The following is a 17,074-nucleotide window of genomic DNA, read 5'->3' as shown; positions in this document are numbered from 1 at the left end:
GTGACTGTATAGTTCCCTTAATTCTTGACGCACCCATCCTGTTAGCGGGATCATTTTCATCAACACCCGCTGAATTGCAGCGCGCCAAATTAAATTACTAAAAATATTTATATTCATGAAATCACAAGTGCAATCTAGCAAAACACATCTTAGCTTGTTAATCCACCTGGTGTGTCAGATTTCAATACAGCTTTTCGGTGAAAGCATAACAAGCGTTTATGTAAGAACATCTCAGTAGACAAAATATTACAAACACTAGCAGCCAAGTAGATTGGTCACGAAAGTCAGAAAAGCAATAAATTAAATCGCTTACCTTTTGATCTTTGGATGTTTGCACTCACGAGCTCCCAGTTACACAATAAATGTTCCTTTTGTTCCATAAAGATTATTTTTACATCCAAAATACCTCCATTTGTTTGGCACGTAATGTTCAGAAATCCACAGGCATTAGATATGTTGAAGGAGATTCTGTCCTCTATTCTAGGATAATCCTGCTTGTTGGAGGGACTTCTTCTCTGTCACCATCACCACTAACTCTCCTCCCCTCTCCGCCCTTCTCCTCTCCCCTGTCCGCCCCTCTTCCCTCTCTCCTCCCCTCTCCGCCCTTCTCCTCTCCCCTGTCCGCACCTCTTCCCTCTCTCCTCCCCTCTCCGCCCTTCTCCTCTCCCCTGTCCGCACCTCTTCCCTTTTCCCGCTCTTCTCTCCTCCCCTCTCTGCCCTTCTCCTCGCCCCTCTCCACCCTTCTCTCTCCTCTCTGCCCCTCTCTCCTCTTCTCTCTATCCCTCCCCTCTCCCCTCTTCCCCCCTCTCCTCTTCTCTCTCTCCTCTCTTCTCCATTATCTCCCTTCTCTCTTCCCCCCTCTCCTCTTCTCTCTCTCCTCTCTTCTCCTCTATCCCCCCTCCCCTCTCTCTCTTCCCCCCTCTTCTCTCTCTCCTCTCTTCTCCTCTATCCCCCCTCCCCTCTATCTTTTCCCCCCTCCTCTCTCCTCTCCAGGGTACTCCAGCTCGTTGGAGGGACTTCCACTCTGCCACCATCATTGGAACTAAGATGTTTGTGTTTGGAGGCAGAGCAGATCGCTTCGGTCCGTTCCACTCTAGTAATGAGATCTACTGCAACAAGATAAAGGTGTTTGATACAGAGACCAACAGCTGGCTGAACACTGCTACTGCTCAGCTCCCACCAGAGGGACGACGTAGCCACTCAGCCTGTAAGAGACAGACAGACAGACACACAGACAGACGTTGCATTTTTCAACCTTTTAACTGTTATTATAGCATTTTGGCAGAGTTGATCTCTAAAGCACTTTCAGTTATGAACAGTGGCAATTAAAAGGCTCTAATGTCAATGCATTCATCATAAGATCAACAGAGAAGACTTTAATGTCAATGCATTCATTATAAGTTCAACAGAGAAGACTAATGTCAATGCATTCATTATTCAACAGAGAAGGGTAAAATTGTCCCGCTTTCTTACTTTTATGATGTCATTATGTTATATTGACTGCAGTTCTCTCCTCCATGACCTTTCAGACTTGCTGTCACATGGGGTGTGTTTATGTGTCTTTAGGGCCCCACTGTTCCTGTTGGGGTGTCTTTAGGGCCCCACTGTTCCTGTTGGTGTGTCTTTAGGGCCCCACTGTTCCTGTTGGGGTGTCTTTAGGGTCCCACGGCTCCTGTTGGGGTGTCTTTAGGGCCCCACTGCTCCTGTTGGTGTGTCTTTAGGGCCCCACTGTTCCTGTTGGGGTGTCTTTAGGGCCCCACTGTTCCTGTTGGGGTGTCTTTAGGGCCCCACTGTTCCTGTTGGGGTGTCTTGAGGGCCCCACTGTTCCTGTTGGGGTGTGTTTGTGTCTTTAGGGCCCCACTGTTCCTGTTGGGGTGTCTTTAGGAACTGTTCCTGTTGGGGTGTCTTTAGGGCCCCACTGTTCCTGTTGGGGTTTCATTAGGGCCCCAATGCTCTTGTTGGGGTGTGTTTAGGTCCCCACTTTTCCTGTTGGGTTGTCTTTAGGGCCCCACTACTCCTGTTGGTGTGTCTTTAGGGCCCCACTACTCCTGTTGGGGTGTCTTTAGGGCCCCACTGTTCCTGTTGGGGTGTCTTTAGGGCCCCACTGTTCCAATTGTGGTGTGTGTTTGTGTCTTTAGGGCCCCACTGTTCCTGTTGAGGTGTCTTTAGGGCCCCACTGTTCCTGTTTCTGTGTCTTTAGGGTCCCACTGTTCCTGTTGGGGTGTGTTTGTGTCTTTAGGGCCCCACTGTTCCTGTTGGGGTGTGTTTAGGGCCCCATAGTTCCTGTTGGGGTGTCCCCACTGTTCCTGTTTCTGTGTCTTTAGGGCCCCACTGTTCCTGTTGGGGTGTGTTTGTGTCTTTAGGGCCACACTGTTCCTGTTGGGGTGTGTTTGTGTCTTTAGGGTTCCACTTTTCCTGTTGGTGTGATCTCTAAAGCACTTTCAGTTATGAACAGTGGCAATTAAAAGGCTCTAATGTCAATGCATTCATCATAAGATCAACAGAGAAGACTTTAATGTCAATGCATTCATTATAAGTTCAACAGAGAAGACTAATGTCAATGCATTCATTATTCAACAGAGAAGGGTAAAATTGTCCCGCTTTCTTACTTTTATGATGTCATTATGTTATATTGACTGCAGTTCTCTCCTCCATGACCTTTCAGACTTGCTGTCACATGGGGTGTGTTTATGTGTCTTTAGGGCCCCACTGTTCCTGTTGGGGTGTCTTTAGGGCCCCACTTTTCCTGTTGGGGTGTCTTTAGGGCCCCACTGTTCCTGTTGCAGTGTCTTTAGGGCCCCACTGTTCCTGTTGGGGTGTCTTTAGGGCCCAACGGCTCCTGTTCGGGTGTCTTTAGGGCCCCACTGTTCCTGTTGGGGTGTCTTTAGGGCCCCACTTTTCTTGTTGGGTTGTGTTTGTGTCTTTAGGGCTCCACTGTTCCTGTTTCTGTGTCTTTAGGGCCCCACTGTTCCTGTTTCATTGTCTTTAGGGCCCCACTGTTCCTGTTTCTGTGTCTTTAGGGCCCCACTGTTCCTGTTGGGGCGTGTTTGTGTCTTTAGGGCCCCACTGTTCCTGTTGGGGTGTGTTTGTGTCTTTAGGGCCCCACTGTTCCTGTTTCTGTGTCTTTAGGGCCCCACTGTTCCTGTTGGGGCGTGTTTGTGTCTTTAGGGCCCCACTGTTCCTGTTGGGTTGTGTTTGTGTCTTTAGGGCTCCACTGTTCCTTTTTCTGTGTCTTTAGGGCCCCACTGTTCCTGTTTCATTGTCTTTAGGGCCCCACTGTTCCTGTTTCTGTGTCTTTAGGGCCCCATTGTTCCTTTTGGGGTGTGTTTGTGTCTTTAGGGCCACACTGTTCCTGTTGGGGTGTGTTTGTGTCTTTAGGGTTCCACTTTTCCTGTTGGTGTGTCTTTAGGGCCCCACTGTTCCTGTTGCTGTGTCTTTAGGGCCCCACTGTTCCTGTTGGGGTGTGTTTTTGTCTTTAGGGCCCCACTGTTCCTGTTGGGGTGTCTTTAGGGCCCCACTGTTCTTGTTGGGGTGTCTTTAGGGCCCCACTGTTCCTGTTGGGTTGTGTTTGTGTCTTTAGGGCTCCACTGTTCCTGTTTCTGTGTCTTTAGGGCCCCACTGTTCCTGTTTCATTGTCTTTAGGGCCCCACTGTTCCTTTTTCTGTGTCTTTAGGGCCCCACTGTTCCTGTTGGGGTGTGTTTGTGTCTTTAGGGCCCCATTGTTCCTGTTGGGGTGTGTTTGTGTCTTTAGGGCCCCACTGTTCCTGTTGGCGTGTGTTTGTGTCTTTAGGGCTCCACTGTTCCTGTTTCTGTGTCTTTAGGGCCCCACTGTTCCTGTTTCTGTGTCTTTAGGGCCCCACTGTTCCTGTTTCATTGTCTTTAGGGCCCCACTGTTTCTGTGTCTTTAGGGCCCCACTGTTCCTGTTGGGGTGTGTTTGTGTCTTTAGGGTTCCACTTTTCCTGTTGGTGTGTCTTTAGGGCCCCACTGTTCCTGTTGCGGTGTCTTTAGGGGCCCCACTGTTCCTGTTTCTGTGTCTTTAGGGCCCCACTGTTCCTGTTGGGGTGTCTTTAGGGCCCCACTGTTCCTGTGTAAGTGTGTTTGTGTCTTTAGGGCCCCACTGTTCCTGTTGGGGTGTGTTTGTGTCTTTAGGGCCCCACTGTTCCTGTTGGGGTGTGTTTGTGTCTTTAGGGCCCCATAGTTCCTGTTGGGGTGTGTTTTACGTCTTTAGGGCCCCACTGTTCCTGTTGGGGTGTGTTTGTGTCTTTAGGGCCCCACTGTTCCTATTGGGGTGTGTTTGTGTCTTTAGGGCCCCACTATTCCTGTTGGGGTGTCTTTAGGGCCCCACTGTTCCTGTTGGGGTGTCTTTAGGGCCCCACTGTTCCTGTTGGGGTTTCTTTAGGGCCCCACTGTTCTTGTTGGGGTGTGTTTGTGTCTTTAGGGCTCCACTGATCCTGTTGGGGTGTCTTTTGGGCCCCACTGTTCCTGTTTGTGTCTTTAGGGCCCCACTACTCCTGTTGGGGTGTCTTTAGGGCCCCATTGTTCCTGTTGGGGTGTGTTTGTGTCTTTAGGGCCCCACTGTTCCTGTTGGGGTGTATTTAGGGCCCCTCTGTTCCTGTTGTGGTGTCTTTATGGCCCCACTGTTCCTGTTGGGGTGTCTTTAGGGCCCCACTGTTCCTGTTGGGGTGTCTTTAGGGCCCCACTTTTCTTGTTGGGGTGTGTTTGTGTCTTTAGAGCTCCACTGTTCCTGTTGGGGCGTCTTTAGGGCCCCACTGTTCCTGTTGGGGTGTCTTTAGGGCCCTACTATTCCTGTTGGGGTGTCTTTAGGGCCCCACTGTTCCTGTTGTGTTGTCTTTAGGGCCCCTCTGTTCCTTTTGGGGTGTCTTTAGGGCCCCACTACTCCTGTTGGGGTGTCTTGAGGGCCCCACTTTTCCTGTTGGGGTGTCTTGAGGGCCCCACTGTTCCTGTTTATGTGTCTTTAGGGCCCCACTACTCCTGTTGGGGTGTCTTTAGGGCCCCACTGTTCCTGTTGGGGTGTCTTTAGGGCCCCATTGTTCCTGTTGGGGTGTTTTTGTGTATTTAGGGCCCCACTGTTCCTGTTGGGTTGTCTTTAGGGCCCTACTGCTCCTGTTGGGGTGTCTTTAGGGCCCCACTGTTCCTGTTGGGGTGTCTTTAGGGCTCCACTACTCCTGTTGGGGTGTCTTTAGGGCCCCACTACTCCTGTTGGGGTGTCTTTAGGGCCCCACTACTCCTGTTGGGGTGTCTTTTGTGCCCCACTACTCCTGTTGGGGTGTCTTTTGTGCCCCACTGTTCCTGTTTCTGTGTCTTTAGGGCCCCACTGTTCCTTTATCATTGTCTTTAGGGCCCCACTGTTCCTGTTTCTGTGTCTTTAGGGCCCCACTGCTCAGCTCCCACCAGAGGGACGACGTAGCCACTCAGCCTGTAAGAGACAGACAGACAGACACACAGACAGACGTTGCATTTTTCAACCTTTTAACTGTTATTATAGCATTTTGGCAGAGTTGATCTCTAAAGCACTTTCAGTTATGAACAGTGGCAATTAAAAGGCTCTAATGTCAATGCATTCAGCATAAGATTAACAGAGAAGACTTTAATGTCAATGCATTCATTATAAGTTCAACAGAGAAGACTAATGTCAATGCATTCATTATTCAACAGAGAAGGGTAAAATTGTCCCGCTTTCTTACTTTTATGATGTCATTATGTTATATTGACTGCAGTTCTCTCCTCCATGACCTGTTCTTTCTTTCTTTAGGGCCCCACTGTTCTTGTTGGGGTGTGTTTGTGTCTTTAGGGCTCCACTGATCCTGTTGGGGTGTCTTTTGGGCCCCATTGTTCCTGTTGGGGTGTCTTTAGGGCCCCACTGTTCCTGTTTCTGTGTCTTTAGGGCCCCACTGTTCCTGTTGGGGTGTGTTTGTGTCTTTAGGGCCCCACTGTTCCTGTTGGGGTGTGTTTGTGTCTTTAGGGCCCCATAGTTCCTGTTGGGGTGTGTTTTACGTCTTTAGGGCCCCACTGTTCCTGTTGGGGTGTGTTTGTGTCTTTAGGGCCCCACTATTCCTGTTGGGGTGTCTTTAGGGCCCCACTGTTCCTGTTGGGGTGTCTTTAGGGCCTCACTGTTCCTGTTGGGGTTTCTTTAGGGCCCCACTGTTCTTGTTGGGGTGTCTTTTGGGCCCCACTGTTCCTGTTGGGGTGTGTTTGTGTCTTTAGGGCCCCACTGTTCCTGTTGGGGTGTATTTAGGGCCCCTCTGTTCCTGTTGTGGTGTCTTTATGGCCCCACTGTTCCTGTTGGGGTGTCTTTAGGGCCCCACTACTGCTGTTGGGGTGTCTTTAGGGCCCCATTGTTCCTGTTGGGGTGTGTTTGTGTCTTTAGGGCCCCACTGTTCCTGTTGGGGTGTATTTAGGGCCCCTCTGTTCCTGTTGTGGTGTCTTTATGGCCCCACTGTTCCTGTTGGGGTGTCTTTAGGGCCCCACTATTCCTGTTGGGGTGTCTTTAGGGCCCCACTGTTCCTGTTGGGGTGTCTTGAGGGCCCCACTTTTCCTGTTGGGGTGTCTTTAGGGCCCCACTATTCCTGTTGGGGTGTCTTTAGGGCCCCACTGTTCCTGTTGGGGTGTCTTGAGGGCCCCACTTTTCCTGTTGGGGTGTCTTGAGGGCCCCACTGTTCCTGTTTATGTGTCTTTAGGGCCCCACTACTCCTGTTGGGGTGTCTTTAGGGCCCCACTGTTCCTGTTGGGGTGTCTTTAGGGCCCCATTGTTCCTGTTGGGGTGTTTTTGTGTCTTTAGGGCCCTACTGCTCCTGTTGGGGTGTCTTTAGGGCCCCACTGCTCCTTTTGGGGTGTCTTTAGGGCCCACTGTTCCTGTTGGGGTGTCTTTAGGGCTCCAGTACTCCGGTTGGGGTGTCTTTAGGGCCCCACTACTCCTGTTGGGGTGTCTTTTGTGCCCCACTGTTCCTGTTTCTGTGTCTTTAGGGCCCCACTGTTCCTTTATCATTGTCTTTAGGGCCCCACTGTTCCTGTTTCTGTGTCTTTAGGGCCCCAATGTTCCTGTTGGGGTGTGTTTGTGTCTTTAGGGCCCCACTGTTCCTGTTGGGGTGTGTTTGTGTCTTTAGGGTTCCACTTTTCCTGTTGCTGTGTCTTTAGGGCCCCACTGTTCCTGTTTCTGTTACTTTAGGGCCCCACTGTTCCTGTTGGGGTGTCTTTAGGGCCCCACTGTTCCTGTTTCTGTGTCTTTAGGGCCCCTCTGTTCCTTTGGGGTGTGTTTGTGTCTTTAGGGCCCCACTGTTCCTGTTGGGGTGTGTTTGTGTCTTTAGGGCTCCACTGTTCCTGTTGGTCTGTCTTTAGGGCCCCACTGTTCCTGTTGGGGTGTGTTTGTGTCTTTAGGGCTCCACTGATCCTGTTGGGGTGTCTTTTGGGCCCCACTGTTCCTGTTGGGGTGTCTTTAGGGCCCCACTGTTTCTGTGTCTTTAGGGCCCCACTGTTCCTGTTGGGGTGTGTTTGTGTCTTTAGGGCACCACTGTTCCTGTTGGGGTGTGTTTGTGTCTTTAGGGCCCCACTGTTCTTGTTGGGGTGTGTTTGTGTCTTTAGGGCTCCACTGTTCCTGTTGTGGTGTCTTTAGGGCCCCACTGTTCCTGTTGGGGTGTCTTTAGGGCCCCACTATTCCTGTTGGGGTGTCTTTAGGGCCCCACTGTTCCTGTTGGGGTGTCTTTAGGGCCCCACTGTTCCTGTTGGGGTGTGTTTGTGTCTTTAGGGCTCCACTGATCCTGTTGGGGTGTCTTTTGGGCCCCACTGTTCCTGTTTGTGTATCTTTAGGGCCCCACTACTCCTGTTGGGGTGTCTTTAGGGCCCCATTGTTCCTGTTGGGGTGTGTTTATGTGTCTTTAGGGCCCCACTGTTCCTTTTGGGGTGTCTTTAGGGCCCCACTGTTCCTGTTGGGGTGTCTTTAGGGCCCCACTGTTCCTGTTGGCGTTTCTTTAGGGCCCCACTGTTCCTGTTGGGGTGTCTTTAGGGCCCCACTATTCCTTTTGGGGTGTCTTTAGGGCCCCACTGTTCCTGTTGGGGTGTCTTTAGGGCCCCACTGTTTCTGTTGGGGTGTCTTTAGGGCCCCACTATTCCTGTTGGGGTGTCTTTAGGGCCCCACTGTTCCTGTTGGGGTGTCTTTAGGGCCCCACTGTTCCTGTTGGGGTGTCTTTAGGGCCCCACTTTTCTTGTTGGGGTGTGTTTGTGTCTTTAGGGCCCCACTGTTCCTGTTGGGGTGTGTTTGTGTCTTTAGGGCCCCATAGTTCCTGTTCGGGTGTGTTTTACGTCTTTAGGGCCCCACTGATCCAGTTGGGGTGTCTTTTGGGCCCCACTGTTCCTGTTTATGTGTCTTTAGGGCCCCACTACTCCTGTTGGGGTGTCTTTAGGGCCCCATTGTTCCTGTTGGGGTGTGTTTGTGTCTTTAGGGCCCCACTGTTCCTGTTGGGGTGTATTTAGGGCCCCTCTGTTCCTGTTGTGGTGTCTTTATGGCCCCACTGTTCCTGTTGGGGTGTCTTTAGGGCCCCACTGTTCCTGTTGGGGTTTCTTTAGGGCCCCACTTTTCTTGTTGGGGTGTGTTTGTGTCTTTAGAGCTCCACTGTTCCTGTTGGGGCGTCTTTAGGGCCCCACTGTTCCTGTTAGGGTGTCTTTAGGGCCCCACTATTCCTGTTGGGGTGTCTTTAGGGCCCCATTGTTCCTGTTGGGGTGTGTTTGTGTCTTTAGGGCCCCACTGTTCCTGTTGGGGTGTATTTAGGGCCCCACTGTTCCTTTTGGGGTGTCTTTAGGGCCCCACTGTTCCTGTTGGGGTGTCTTGAGGGCCCCACTTTTCCTGTTGGGGTGTCTTGAGGGCCCCACTGTTCCTGTTTATGTGTCTTTAGGGCCCCACTACTCCTGTTGGGGTGTCTTTAGGGCCCCACTGTTCCTGTTGGGGTGTCTTTAGGGCCCCATTGTTCCTGTTGGGGTGTTTTTGTGTCTTTAGGGCCCCACTACTCCTGTTGGGGTGTCTTTAGGGCCCCACTGTTCCTGTTGGTGTGTCTTTAGGGCCCCACTGTTCCTGTTGGGGTGTCTTTAGGGCCCCACTGTTCCTGTTGGGGTGTCTTTAGGGCCCCACTACTCCTGTTGGGGTGTCTTTTGTGCCCCACTGTTCCTGTTTCTGTGTCTTTAGGGCCCCACTGTTCCTTTATCATTGTCTTTAGGGCCCCAATGTTCTTGTTGGGGTGTGTTTGTGTCTTTAGGGCCCCACTGTTCCTGTTGGGGTGTGTTTGTGTCTTTAGGGTTCCACTTTTCCTGTTGCTGTGTCTTTAGGGCCCCACTGTTCCTGTTTCTGTGTCTTTAGGGCCCCACTGTTCCTGTTGGGGTGTCTTTAGGGCCCCACTGTTCCTGTTTCTGTGTCTTTAGGGCCCCTCTGTTCCTTTGGGGTGTGTTTTTGTCTTTAGGGCCCCACTGTTCCTGTTGGGGTGTGTTTGTGTCTTTAGGGCTCCACTGTTCCTGTTGGTCTGTCTTTAGGGCCCCACTGTTCCTGTTGGGGTGTGTTTGTGTCTTTAGGGCTCCACTGATCCTGTTGGGGTGTCTTTTGGGCCCCACTGTTCCTGTTGGGGTGTCTTTAGGGCCCCACTGTTTCTGTGTCTTTAGGGCCCCACTGTTCCTGTTGGGGTGTGTTTGTGTCTTTAGGGCACCACAGTTCCTGTTGGGGTGTGTTTGTGTCTTTAGGGCCCCACTGTTCTTGTTGGGGTGTGTTTGTGTCTTTAGGGCCCCACTGTTCCTGTTGGGGTGTCTTTAGGGCCCCACTATTCCTGTTGGGGTGTCTTTAGGGCCCCACTGTTCCTGTTGGGGTGTCTTTAGGGCCCCACTGTTCCTGTTGGGGTGTCTTTACGGCCCCAGTGTTCTTGTTGGGGTGTGTTTGTGTCTTTAGGGCTCCACTGATCCTGTTGGGGTGTCTTTTGGGCCCCACTGTTCCTGTTTGTGTGTCTTTAGGGCCCCACTACTCCTGTTGGGGTGTCTTTAGGGCCCCATTGTTCCTGTTGGGGTGTGTTTGTGTCTTTCGGGCTCCACTGATCCTGTTGGGGTGTCTTTTGGGCCCCACTGTTCCTGTTTGTGTGTCTTTAGGGCCCCACTGTTCCTGTTGGGGTGTCTTTAGGGCCCCACTATTCCTGTTGGGGTGTCTTTAGGGCCCCACTGTTCCTGTTGGGGTGTCTTTAGGGCCCCACTGTTCCTGTTGGGGTGTCTTTACGGCCCCAGTGTTCTTGTTGGGGTGTGTTTGTGTCTTTAGGGCTCCACTGATCCTGTTGGGGTGTCTTTTGGGCCCCACTGTTCCTGTTGGTCTGTCTTTAGGGCCCCACTGTTCCTGTTGGGGTGTGTTTGTGTCTTTAGGGCTCCACTGATCCTGTTGGGGTGTCTTTTGGGCCCCACTGTTCCTGTTGGGGTGTCTTTAGGGCCCCACTGTTTCTGTGTCTTTAGGGCCCCACTGTTCCTGTTGGGGTGTGTTTGTGTCTTTAGGGCACCACAGTTCCTGTTGGGGTGTGTTTGTGTCTTTAGGGCCCCACTGTTCTTGTTGGGGTGTGTTTGTGTCTTTAGGGCCCCACTGTTCCTGTTGGGGTGTCTTTAGGGCCCCACTATTCCTGTTGGGGTGTCTTTAGGGCCCCACTGTTCCTGTTGGGGTGTCTTTAGGGCCCCACTGTTCCTGTTGGGGTGTCTTTACGGCCCCAGTGTTCTTGTTGGGGTGTGTTTGTGTCTTTAGGGCTCCACTGATCCTGTTGGGGTGTCTTTTGGGCCCCACTGTTCCTGTTTGTGTGTCTTTAGGGCCCCACTACTCCTGTTGGGGTGTCTTTAGGGCCCCATTGTTCCTGTTGGGGTGTGTTTGTGTCTTTCGGGCTCCACTGATCCTGTTGGGGTGTCTTTTGGGCCCCACTGTTCCTGTTTGTGTGTCTTTAGGGCCCCACTGTTCCTGTTGGGGTGTCTTTAGGGCCCCACTATTCCTGTTGGGGTGTCTTTAGGGCCCCACTGTTCCTGTTGGGGTGTCTTTAGGGCCCCACTGTTCCTGTTGGGGTGTCTTTACGGCCCCAGTGTTCTTGTTGGGGTGTGTTTGTGTCTTTAGGGCTCCACTGATCCTGTTGGGGTGTCTTTTGGGCCCCACTGTTCCTGTTTGTGTGTCTTTAGGGCCCCACTACTCCTGTTGGGGTGTCTTTAGGGCCCCACTCTTCCTGTTGGGGTGTCTTTAGGGCCCCACTGTTCCTTTTGGGGTGTATTTAGGGCCCCACTGTTCCTGTTGGGGTGTCTTTAGGGCCCCACTCTTCCTGTTGGGGTGTCTTTAGGGCCCCACTGTTCCTGTTGGGGTGTCTTTAGGGCCCCACTGTTCCTGTTGGGGTGTCTTTAGGGCCCCACTATTCCTTTTGGGGTGTCTTTAGGGCCCCACTGTTCCTGTTGGTGTGTCTTTAGGGCCCCACTGTTCCTGTTGGGGTGTCTTTAGGGCCCCACTATTCCTGTTGGGGTGTCTTTAGGGCCCCACTGTTCCTGTTGGGGTGTCTTTAGGGCCCCACTGTTCCTGTTTCTGTGTCTTTAGGGCCCCTCTGTTCCTTTGGGGTGTGTTTGTGTCTTTAGGGCCCCACTGTTCCTGTTGGGGTGTGTTTGTGTCTTTAGGGCTCCACTGTTCCTGTTGGTCTGTCTTTAGGGCCCCACTGTTCCTGTTGGGGTGTGTTTGTGTCTTTAGGGCTCCACTGATCCTGTTGGGGTGTCTTTTGGGCCCCACTGTTCCTGTTGGGGTGTCTTTAGGGCCCCACTGTTTCTGTGTCTTTAGGGCCCCACTGTTCCTGTTGGGGTGTGTTTGTGTCTTTAGGGCCCCACTGTTCCTGTTTGTGTCTTTAGGGCCCCACTACTCCTGTTGGGGTGTCTTTAGGGCCCCACTGTTCCTGTTGGGGTGTCTTTAGGGCCCCACTGTTCCTGTTGGGGTTTCTTTAGGGCCCCACTGTTCCTGTTGGTTTGTTTTTAGGGCCCCACTCCTCCTGTTGGGGTGTCTTTAGGGCTCCTCTGTTCCTGTTGGGGTGTCTTTAGGGCCCCACTGTTCCTGTTTGGGTGTCTTTAGGGCCCCACTGCTCCTGTTGGGGTGTCTTTAGGGCCCCACTGCTCCTGTTTATGTGTCTTTAGGGCCCCACTGTTCCTGTTGGGGTGTCTTTAGGGCCCCACTGTTCCTGTTGGGGTGTCTTTAGGGCCCCACTGTTCCTGTTGGGGTGTCTTTAGGGCCCCACTGTACCTGTTGAGGTTTGTTTGTGTCTTTAGGGTGGGTGGCTGTTTGACCTTGATACTTGTCATATGAATGAATATGTTTTTTAAACAGAAATACATTTCCCCTATATGTTCATGTTATATTCATTTTCCTGTTTCCTTTCCTCCAGTTTCCTACAACGGGGAGCTGTATATATTTGGGGGCTATAACGCTCGTCTGGACCGACACTTCAATGACCTCTGGAAGTTCAACCCAGGTGATCAACCGTTCTAAGAACATTCTCCATCCATTCTACGCTCTGAGGTTTGATAGGATACGTGCGAGCTAGTGTTGTGTTGGTAGGATACGTACGAGCTTGTGTTGTGTTGGTAGGATACGTACGAGCTAGTGTTGTGTTGGTAGGATACGTACGAGCTAGTGTTGTGTTTGTAGGATACGTACGAGCTAGTGTTGTGTTGGTAGGATACGTACGAGCTAGTGTTGTATTGGTAGGATACGTACGAGCTAGTGTTGTGTTGGTAGGACAGGCAGGGAGCTAGTGTTGTGTTGGTAGGATACGTACGAGCTAGTGTTGTGTTGGTAGGATACGTACGAGCTAGTGTTGTGTTTGTAAGACCGGCAGGGAGCTAGTGTTGGGTTGGTAGGACAGGCAGGGAGCTAGTGTTGTTGGTAGGACAGGCAGGCAGGGAGCTAGTGTTGGGTTGGTAGGACAGGCAGGGAGCTAGTGTTGTGTTGGTAGGATACGTACGAGCTAGTGTTGTGTTGGTAGGACAGGCAGGGAGCTAGTGTTGTGTTGGTAGGATACGTACGAGCTAGTGTTGTGTTGGTAGGATACGTACGAGCTAGTGTTGTGTTTGTAGGACCGGCAGGGAGCTAGTGTTGGGTTGGTAGGACAGGCAGGGAGCTAGTGTTGTTGGTAGGACAGGCAGGCAGGGAGCTAGTGTTGGGTTGGTAGGACAGGCAGGGAGCTAGTGTTGTGTTGGTAGGACAGGCAGGGAGCTAGTGTTGTGTTGGTAGGATACGTACGAGCTAGTGTTGTGTTGGTAGGACAGGCAGGGAGCTAGTGTTGGGTTGGTTGGACAGGCAGGGAGCTAGTGTTGTGTTGGTAGGATACGTACGAGCTAGTGTTGTGTTGGTAGGACAGGCAGGGAGCTAGTGTTGTGTTGGTAGGACAGGCAGGGAGCTAGTGTTGTGTTGGTAGGATACGTACGAGCTAGTGTTGTGTTGGTAGGATACGTACGAGCTAGTGTTGGGTTGGTAGGACAGGCAGGGAGGTAGTGTTGTGTTGGTAGGATACGTACGAGCTAGTGTTGGGTTGGTAGGACAGGCAGGGAGCTAGTGTTGTGTTGGTAGGACAGGCAGGGAGCTAGTGTTGTGTTGGTAGGATACGTACGAGCTAGTGTTGTGTTGGTAGGACAAGCAGGGAGCTAGTGTTGTGTTGGTAGGACAGGCAGGGAGCTAGTGTTGTGTTGGTAGGATACGTACGAGCTAGTGTTGTGTTGGTAGGACAGGCAGGGAGCTAGTGTTGTGTTGGTAGGACAGGCAGGGAGCTAGTGTTGAGTTGGTAGGACAGGCAGGGAGCTAGTGTTGGGTTGGTAGGATACGTACGAGCTAGTGTTGTGTTGTAGGATACGTACGAGCTAGTGTTGGGTTGGTAGGACAGGCAGGGAGCTAGTGTTGGGTTGGTAGGACAGGCAGGGAGCTAGTGTTGTGTTGGTAGGACAGGCAGGGAGCTAGTGTTGTGTTGGTAGGATACGTACGAGCTAGTGTTGTGTTGGTAGGATACGTACGAGCTAGTGTTGTGTTGGTAGGATACGTACGAGCTAGTGTTGTGTTGGTAGGATACGTACGAGCTAGTGTTGTGTTGGTAGGACAGGCAGGGAGCTAGTTTTGTGTTGGTAGGATACGTACGAGCTAGTGTTGTGTTGGTAGGACAGGCAGGGAGCTAGTGTTGTGTTGGTAGGATACGTACGAGCTAGTGTTGTGTTGGTAGGATACGTACGAGCTAGTGTTGTGTTGGTAGGACAGGCAGGGAGCTAGTGTTGGGTTGGTAGGACAGGCAGGGAGCTAGTGTTGGGTTGGTAGGATACGTACGAGCTAGTGTTGTGTTGGTAGGACAGGCAGGGAGCTAGTGTTGTGTTGGAAGGACAGGCAGGGAGCTAGTGTTGAGTTGGTAGGACAGGCAGGGAGCTAGTGTTGGGTTGGTAGGATACGTACGAGCTAGTGTTGTGTTGTAGGATACGTACGAGCTAGTGTTGGGTTGGTAGGACAGGCAGGGAGCTAGTGTTGAGTTGGTAGGACAGGCAGGGAGCTAGTGTTGGGTTGGTAGGATACGTACGAGCTAGTGTTGTGTTGGTAGGATACGTACGAGCTAGTGTTGTGTTGGTAGGATACGTACGAGCTAGTGTTGTGTTGGTAGGATACGTACGAGCTAGTGTTGTGTTGGTAGGACAGGCAGGGAGCTAGTGTTGTTGGTAGGATACGTACGGGCTAGTGTTGTGTTGGTAGGACAAGCAGGGAGCTAGTGTTGTGTTGGTAGGACAGGCAGGGAGCTAGTGTTGTGTTGGTAGGATACGTACGAGCTAGTGTTGTGTTGGTAGGACAGGCAGGGAGCTAGTGTTGTGTTGGTAGGACAGGCAGGGAGCTAGTGTTGAGTTGGTAGGACAGGCAGGGAGCTAGTGTTGGGTTGGTAGGATACGTACGAGCTAGTGTTGTGTTGTAGGATACGTACGAGCTAGTGTTGGGTTGGTAGGACAGGCAGGGAGCTAGTGTTGGGTTGGTAGGACAGGCAGGGAGCTAGTGTTGTGTTGGTAGGACAGGCAGGGAGCTAGTGTTGTGTTGGTAGGATACGTACGAGCTAGTGTTGTGTTGGTAGGATACGTACGAGCTAGTGTTGTGTTGGTAGGACAGGCAGGGAGCTAGTTTTGTGTTGGTAGGATACGTACGCGCTAGTGTTGTGTTGGTAGGACAGGCAGGGAGCTAGTGTTGTGTTGGTAGGATACGTACGAGCTAGTGTTGTGTTGGTAGGATACGTACGAGCTAGTGTTGTGTTGGTAGGATACGTACGAGCTAGTGTTGTGTTGGTAGGACAGGCAGGGAGCTAGTTTTGTGTTGGTAGGATACGTACGCGCTAGTGTTGTGTTGGTAGGACAGGCAGGGAGCTAGTGTTGTGTTGGTAGGATACGTACGAGCTAGTGTTGTGTTGGTAGGATACGTACGAGCTAGTGTTGTGTTGGTAGGATACGTACGAGCTAGTGTTGTGTTGGTAGGACAGGCAGGGAGCTAGTGTTGTGTTGGTAGGATACGTACGAGCTAGTGTTGTGTTGGTAGGATACGTACGAGCTAGTGTTGTGTTGGTAGGACAGGCAGGGAGCTAGTGTTGTGTTGGTAGGATACGTACGAGCTAGTGTTGTGTTGGTAGGACAGGCAGGGAGCTAGTGTTGGGTTGGTAGGACAGGCAGGGAGCTAGTGTTGTGTTGGTAGGACAGGCAGGGAGCTAGTGTTGTGTTGGTAGGATACGTACGAGCTAGTGTTGTGTTGGTAGGACAGGCAGGGAGCTAGTGTTGTGTTGGTAGGACAGGCAGGGAGCTAGTTTTGTGTTGGTAGGACAGGCAGGGAGCTAGTGTTGTGTTGGTAGGACAGGCAGGGAGCTAGTGTTGGGTTGATAGGACAGGCAGGGAGCTAGTGTTGGGTTGGTAGGACAGGCAGGGAGCTAGTGTTGGGTTGGTAGGACAGGCAGGGAGCTAGTGTTGGGTTGGTAGAACAGGCAGGGAGCTAGTGCTGGATTGGTAAGACAGTCATATGGGTTGGTAGGACAGGCAGGGAGCTAGTGTTGGGTTGGTAGGACAGGCAGGGAGCTAGTGTTGGGTTGGTAGGACAGGCAGGGAGCTAGCATTGGGTTGGTAGGACAGTCATGTGAGTTGGGAGGACAGGCAGGGAGCTAGTGTTGGGTTGGTAGGATAGTCATGTGGGCTGGGAGGACAGTCATGTGGGTTGGGAGAGCAGGCAGGGAGCTAGTGTTGGGTTGGTAGGACAGTCATGTGGGTTGCTAGGACAGGCAGGGAGCTAGTGTTGTGTTGGTAGGATACGTACGAGCTAGTGTTGTGTTGGTAGGATACGTACGAGCTAGTGTTGTGTTGGTAGGACAGGCAGGGAGCTAGTTTTGTGTTGGTAGGATACGTACGCGCTAGTGTTGTGTTGGTAGGACAGGCAGGGAGCTAGTGTTGTGTTGGTAGGATACGTACGAGCTAGTGTTGTGTTGGTAGGATACGTACGAGCTAGTGTTGTGTTGGTAGGATACGTACGAGCTAGTGTTGTGTTGGTAGGACAGGCAGGGAGCTAGTTTTGTGTTGGTAGGATACGTACGAGCTAGTGTTGTGTTGGTAGGACAGGCAGGGAGCTAGTGTTGTGTTGGTAGGATACGTACGAGCTAGTGTTGTGTTGGTAGGATACGTACGAGCTAGTGTTGTGTTGGTAGGACAGGCAGGGAGCTAGTGTTGTGTTGGTAGGATACGTACGAGCTAGTGTTGTGTTGGTAGGTCAGGCAGGGAGCTAGTGTTGGGTTGGTAGGACAGGCAGGGAGCTAGTGTTGTGTTGGTAGGACAGGCAGGGAGCTAGTGTTGTGTTGGTAGGATACGTACGAGCTAGTGTTGTGTTGGTAGGACAGGCAGGGAGCTAGTGTTGTGTTGGTAGGACAGGCAGGGAGCTAGTTTTGTGTTGGTAGGACAGGCAGGGAGCTAGTGTTGTGTTGGTAGGACAGGCAGGGAGCTAGTGTTGGGTTGATAGGACAGGCAGGGAGCTAGTGTTGGGTTGGTAGGACAGGCAGG

At 51.9% G+C, this 17,074-nt stretch overlaps 1 protein-coding gene across 10 annotated transcripts in view; it reads left to right on the top strand.

The window, feature by feature from the left end:
* Positions 1–17,074, top strand: part of LOC139402445 (kelch domain-containing protein 3-like) — an 82,905-nt gene that overhangs the window by 26,828 nt on the left and 39,003 nt on the right. For all 10 annotated transcript variants that reach the window (XM_071146395.1, XM_071146390.1, XM_071146394.1 and 7 more), the window contains 2 exons: positions 994–1,207; positions 12,418–12,504. In XM_071146395.1, coding sequence (XP_071002496.1) covers positions 994–1,207; positions 12,418–12,504 — 301 coding nt within the window. The remainder of the gene's footprint in view (positions 1–993; positions 1,208–12,417; positions 12,505–17,074) is intronic.

Source organism: Oncorhynchus clarkii, unplaced genomic scaffold, assembly GCF_045791955.1.
Source record: "Oncorhynchus clarkii lewisi isolate Uvic-CL-2024 unplaced genomic scaffold, UVic_Ocla_1.0 unplaced_contig_8789_pilon_pilon, whole genome shotgun sequence".
Lineage (NCBI taxonomy): Eukaryota > Metazoa > Chordata > Actinopteri > Salmoniformes > Salmonidae > Oncorhynchus > Oncorhynchus clarkii.
This window is presented reverse-complemented; position numbering and strand designations above follow the sequence as displayed.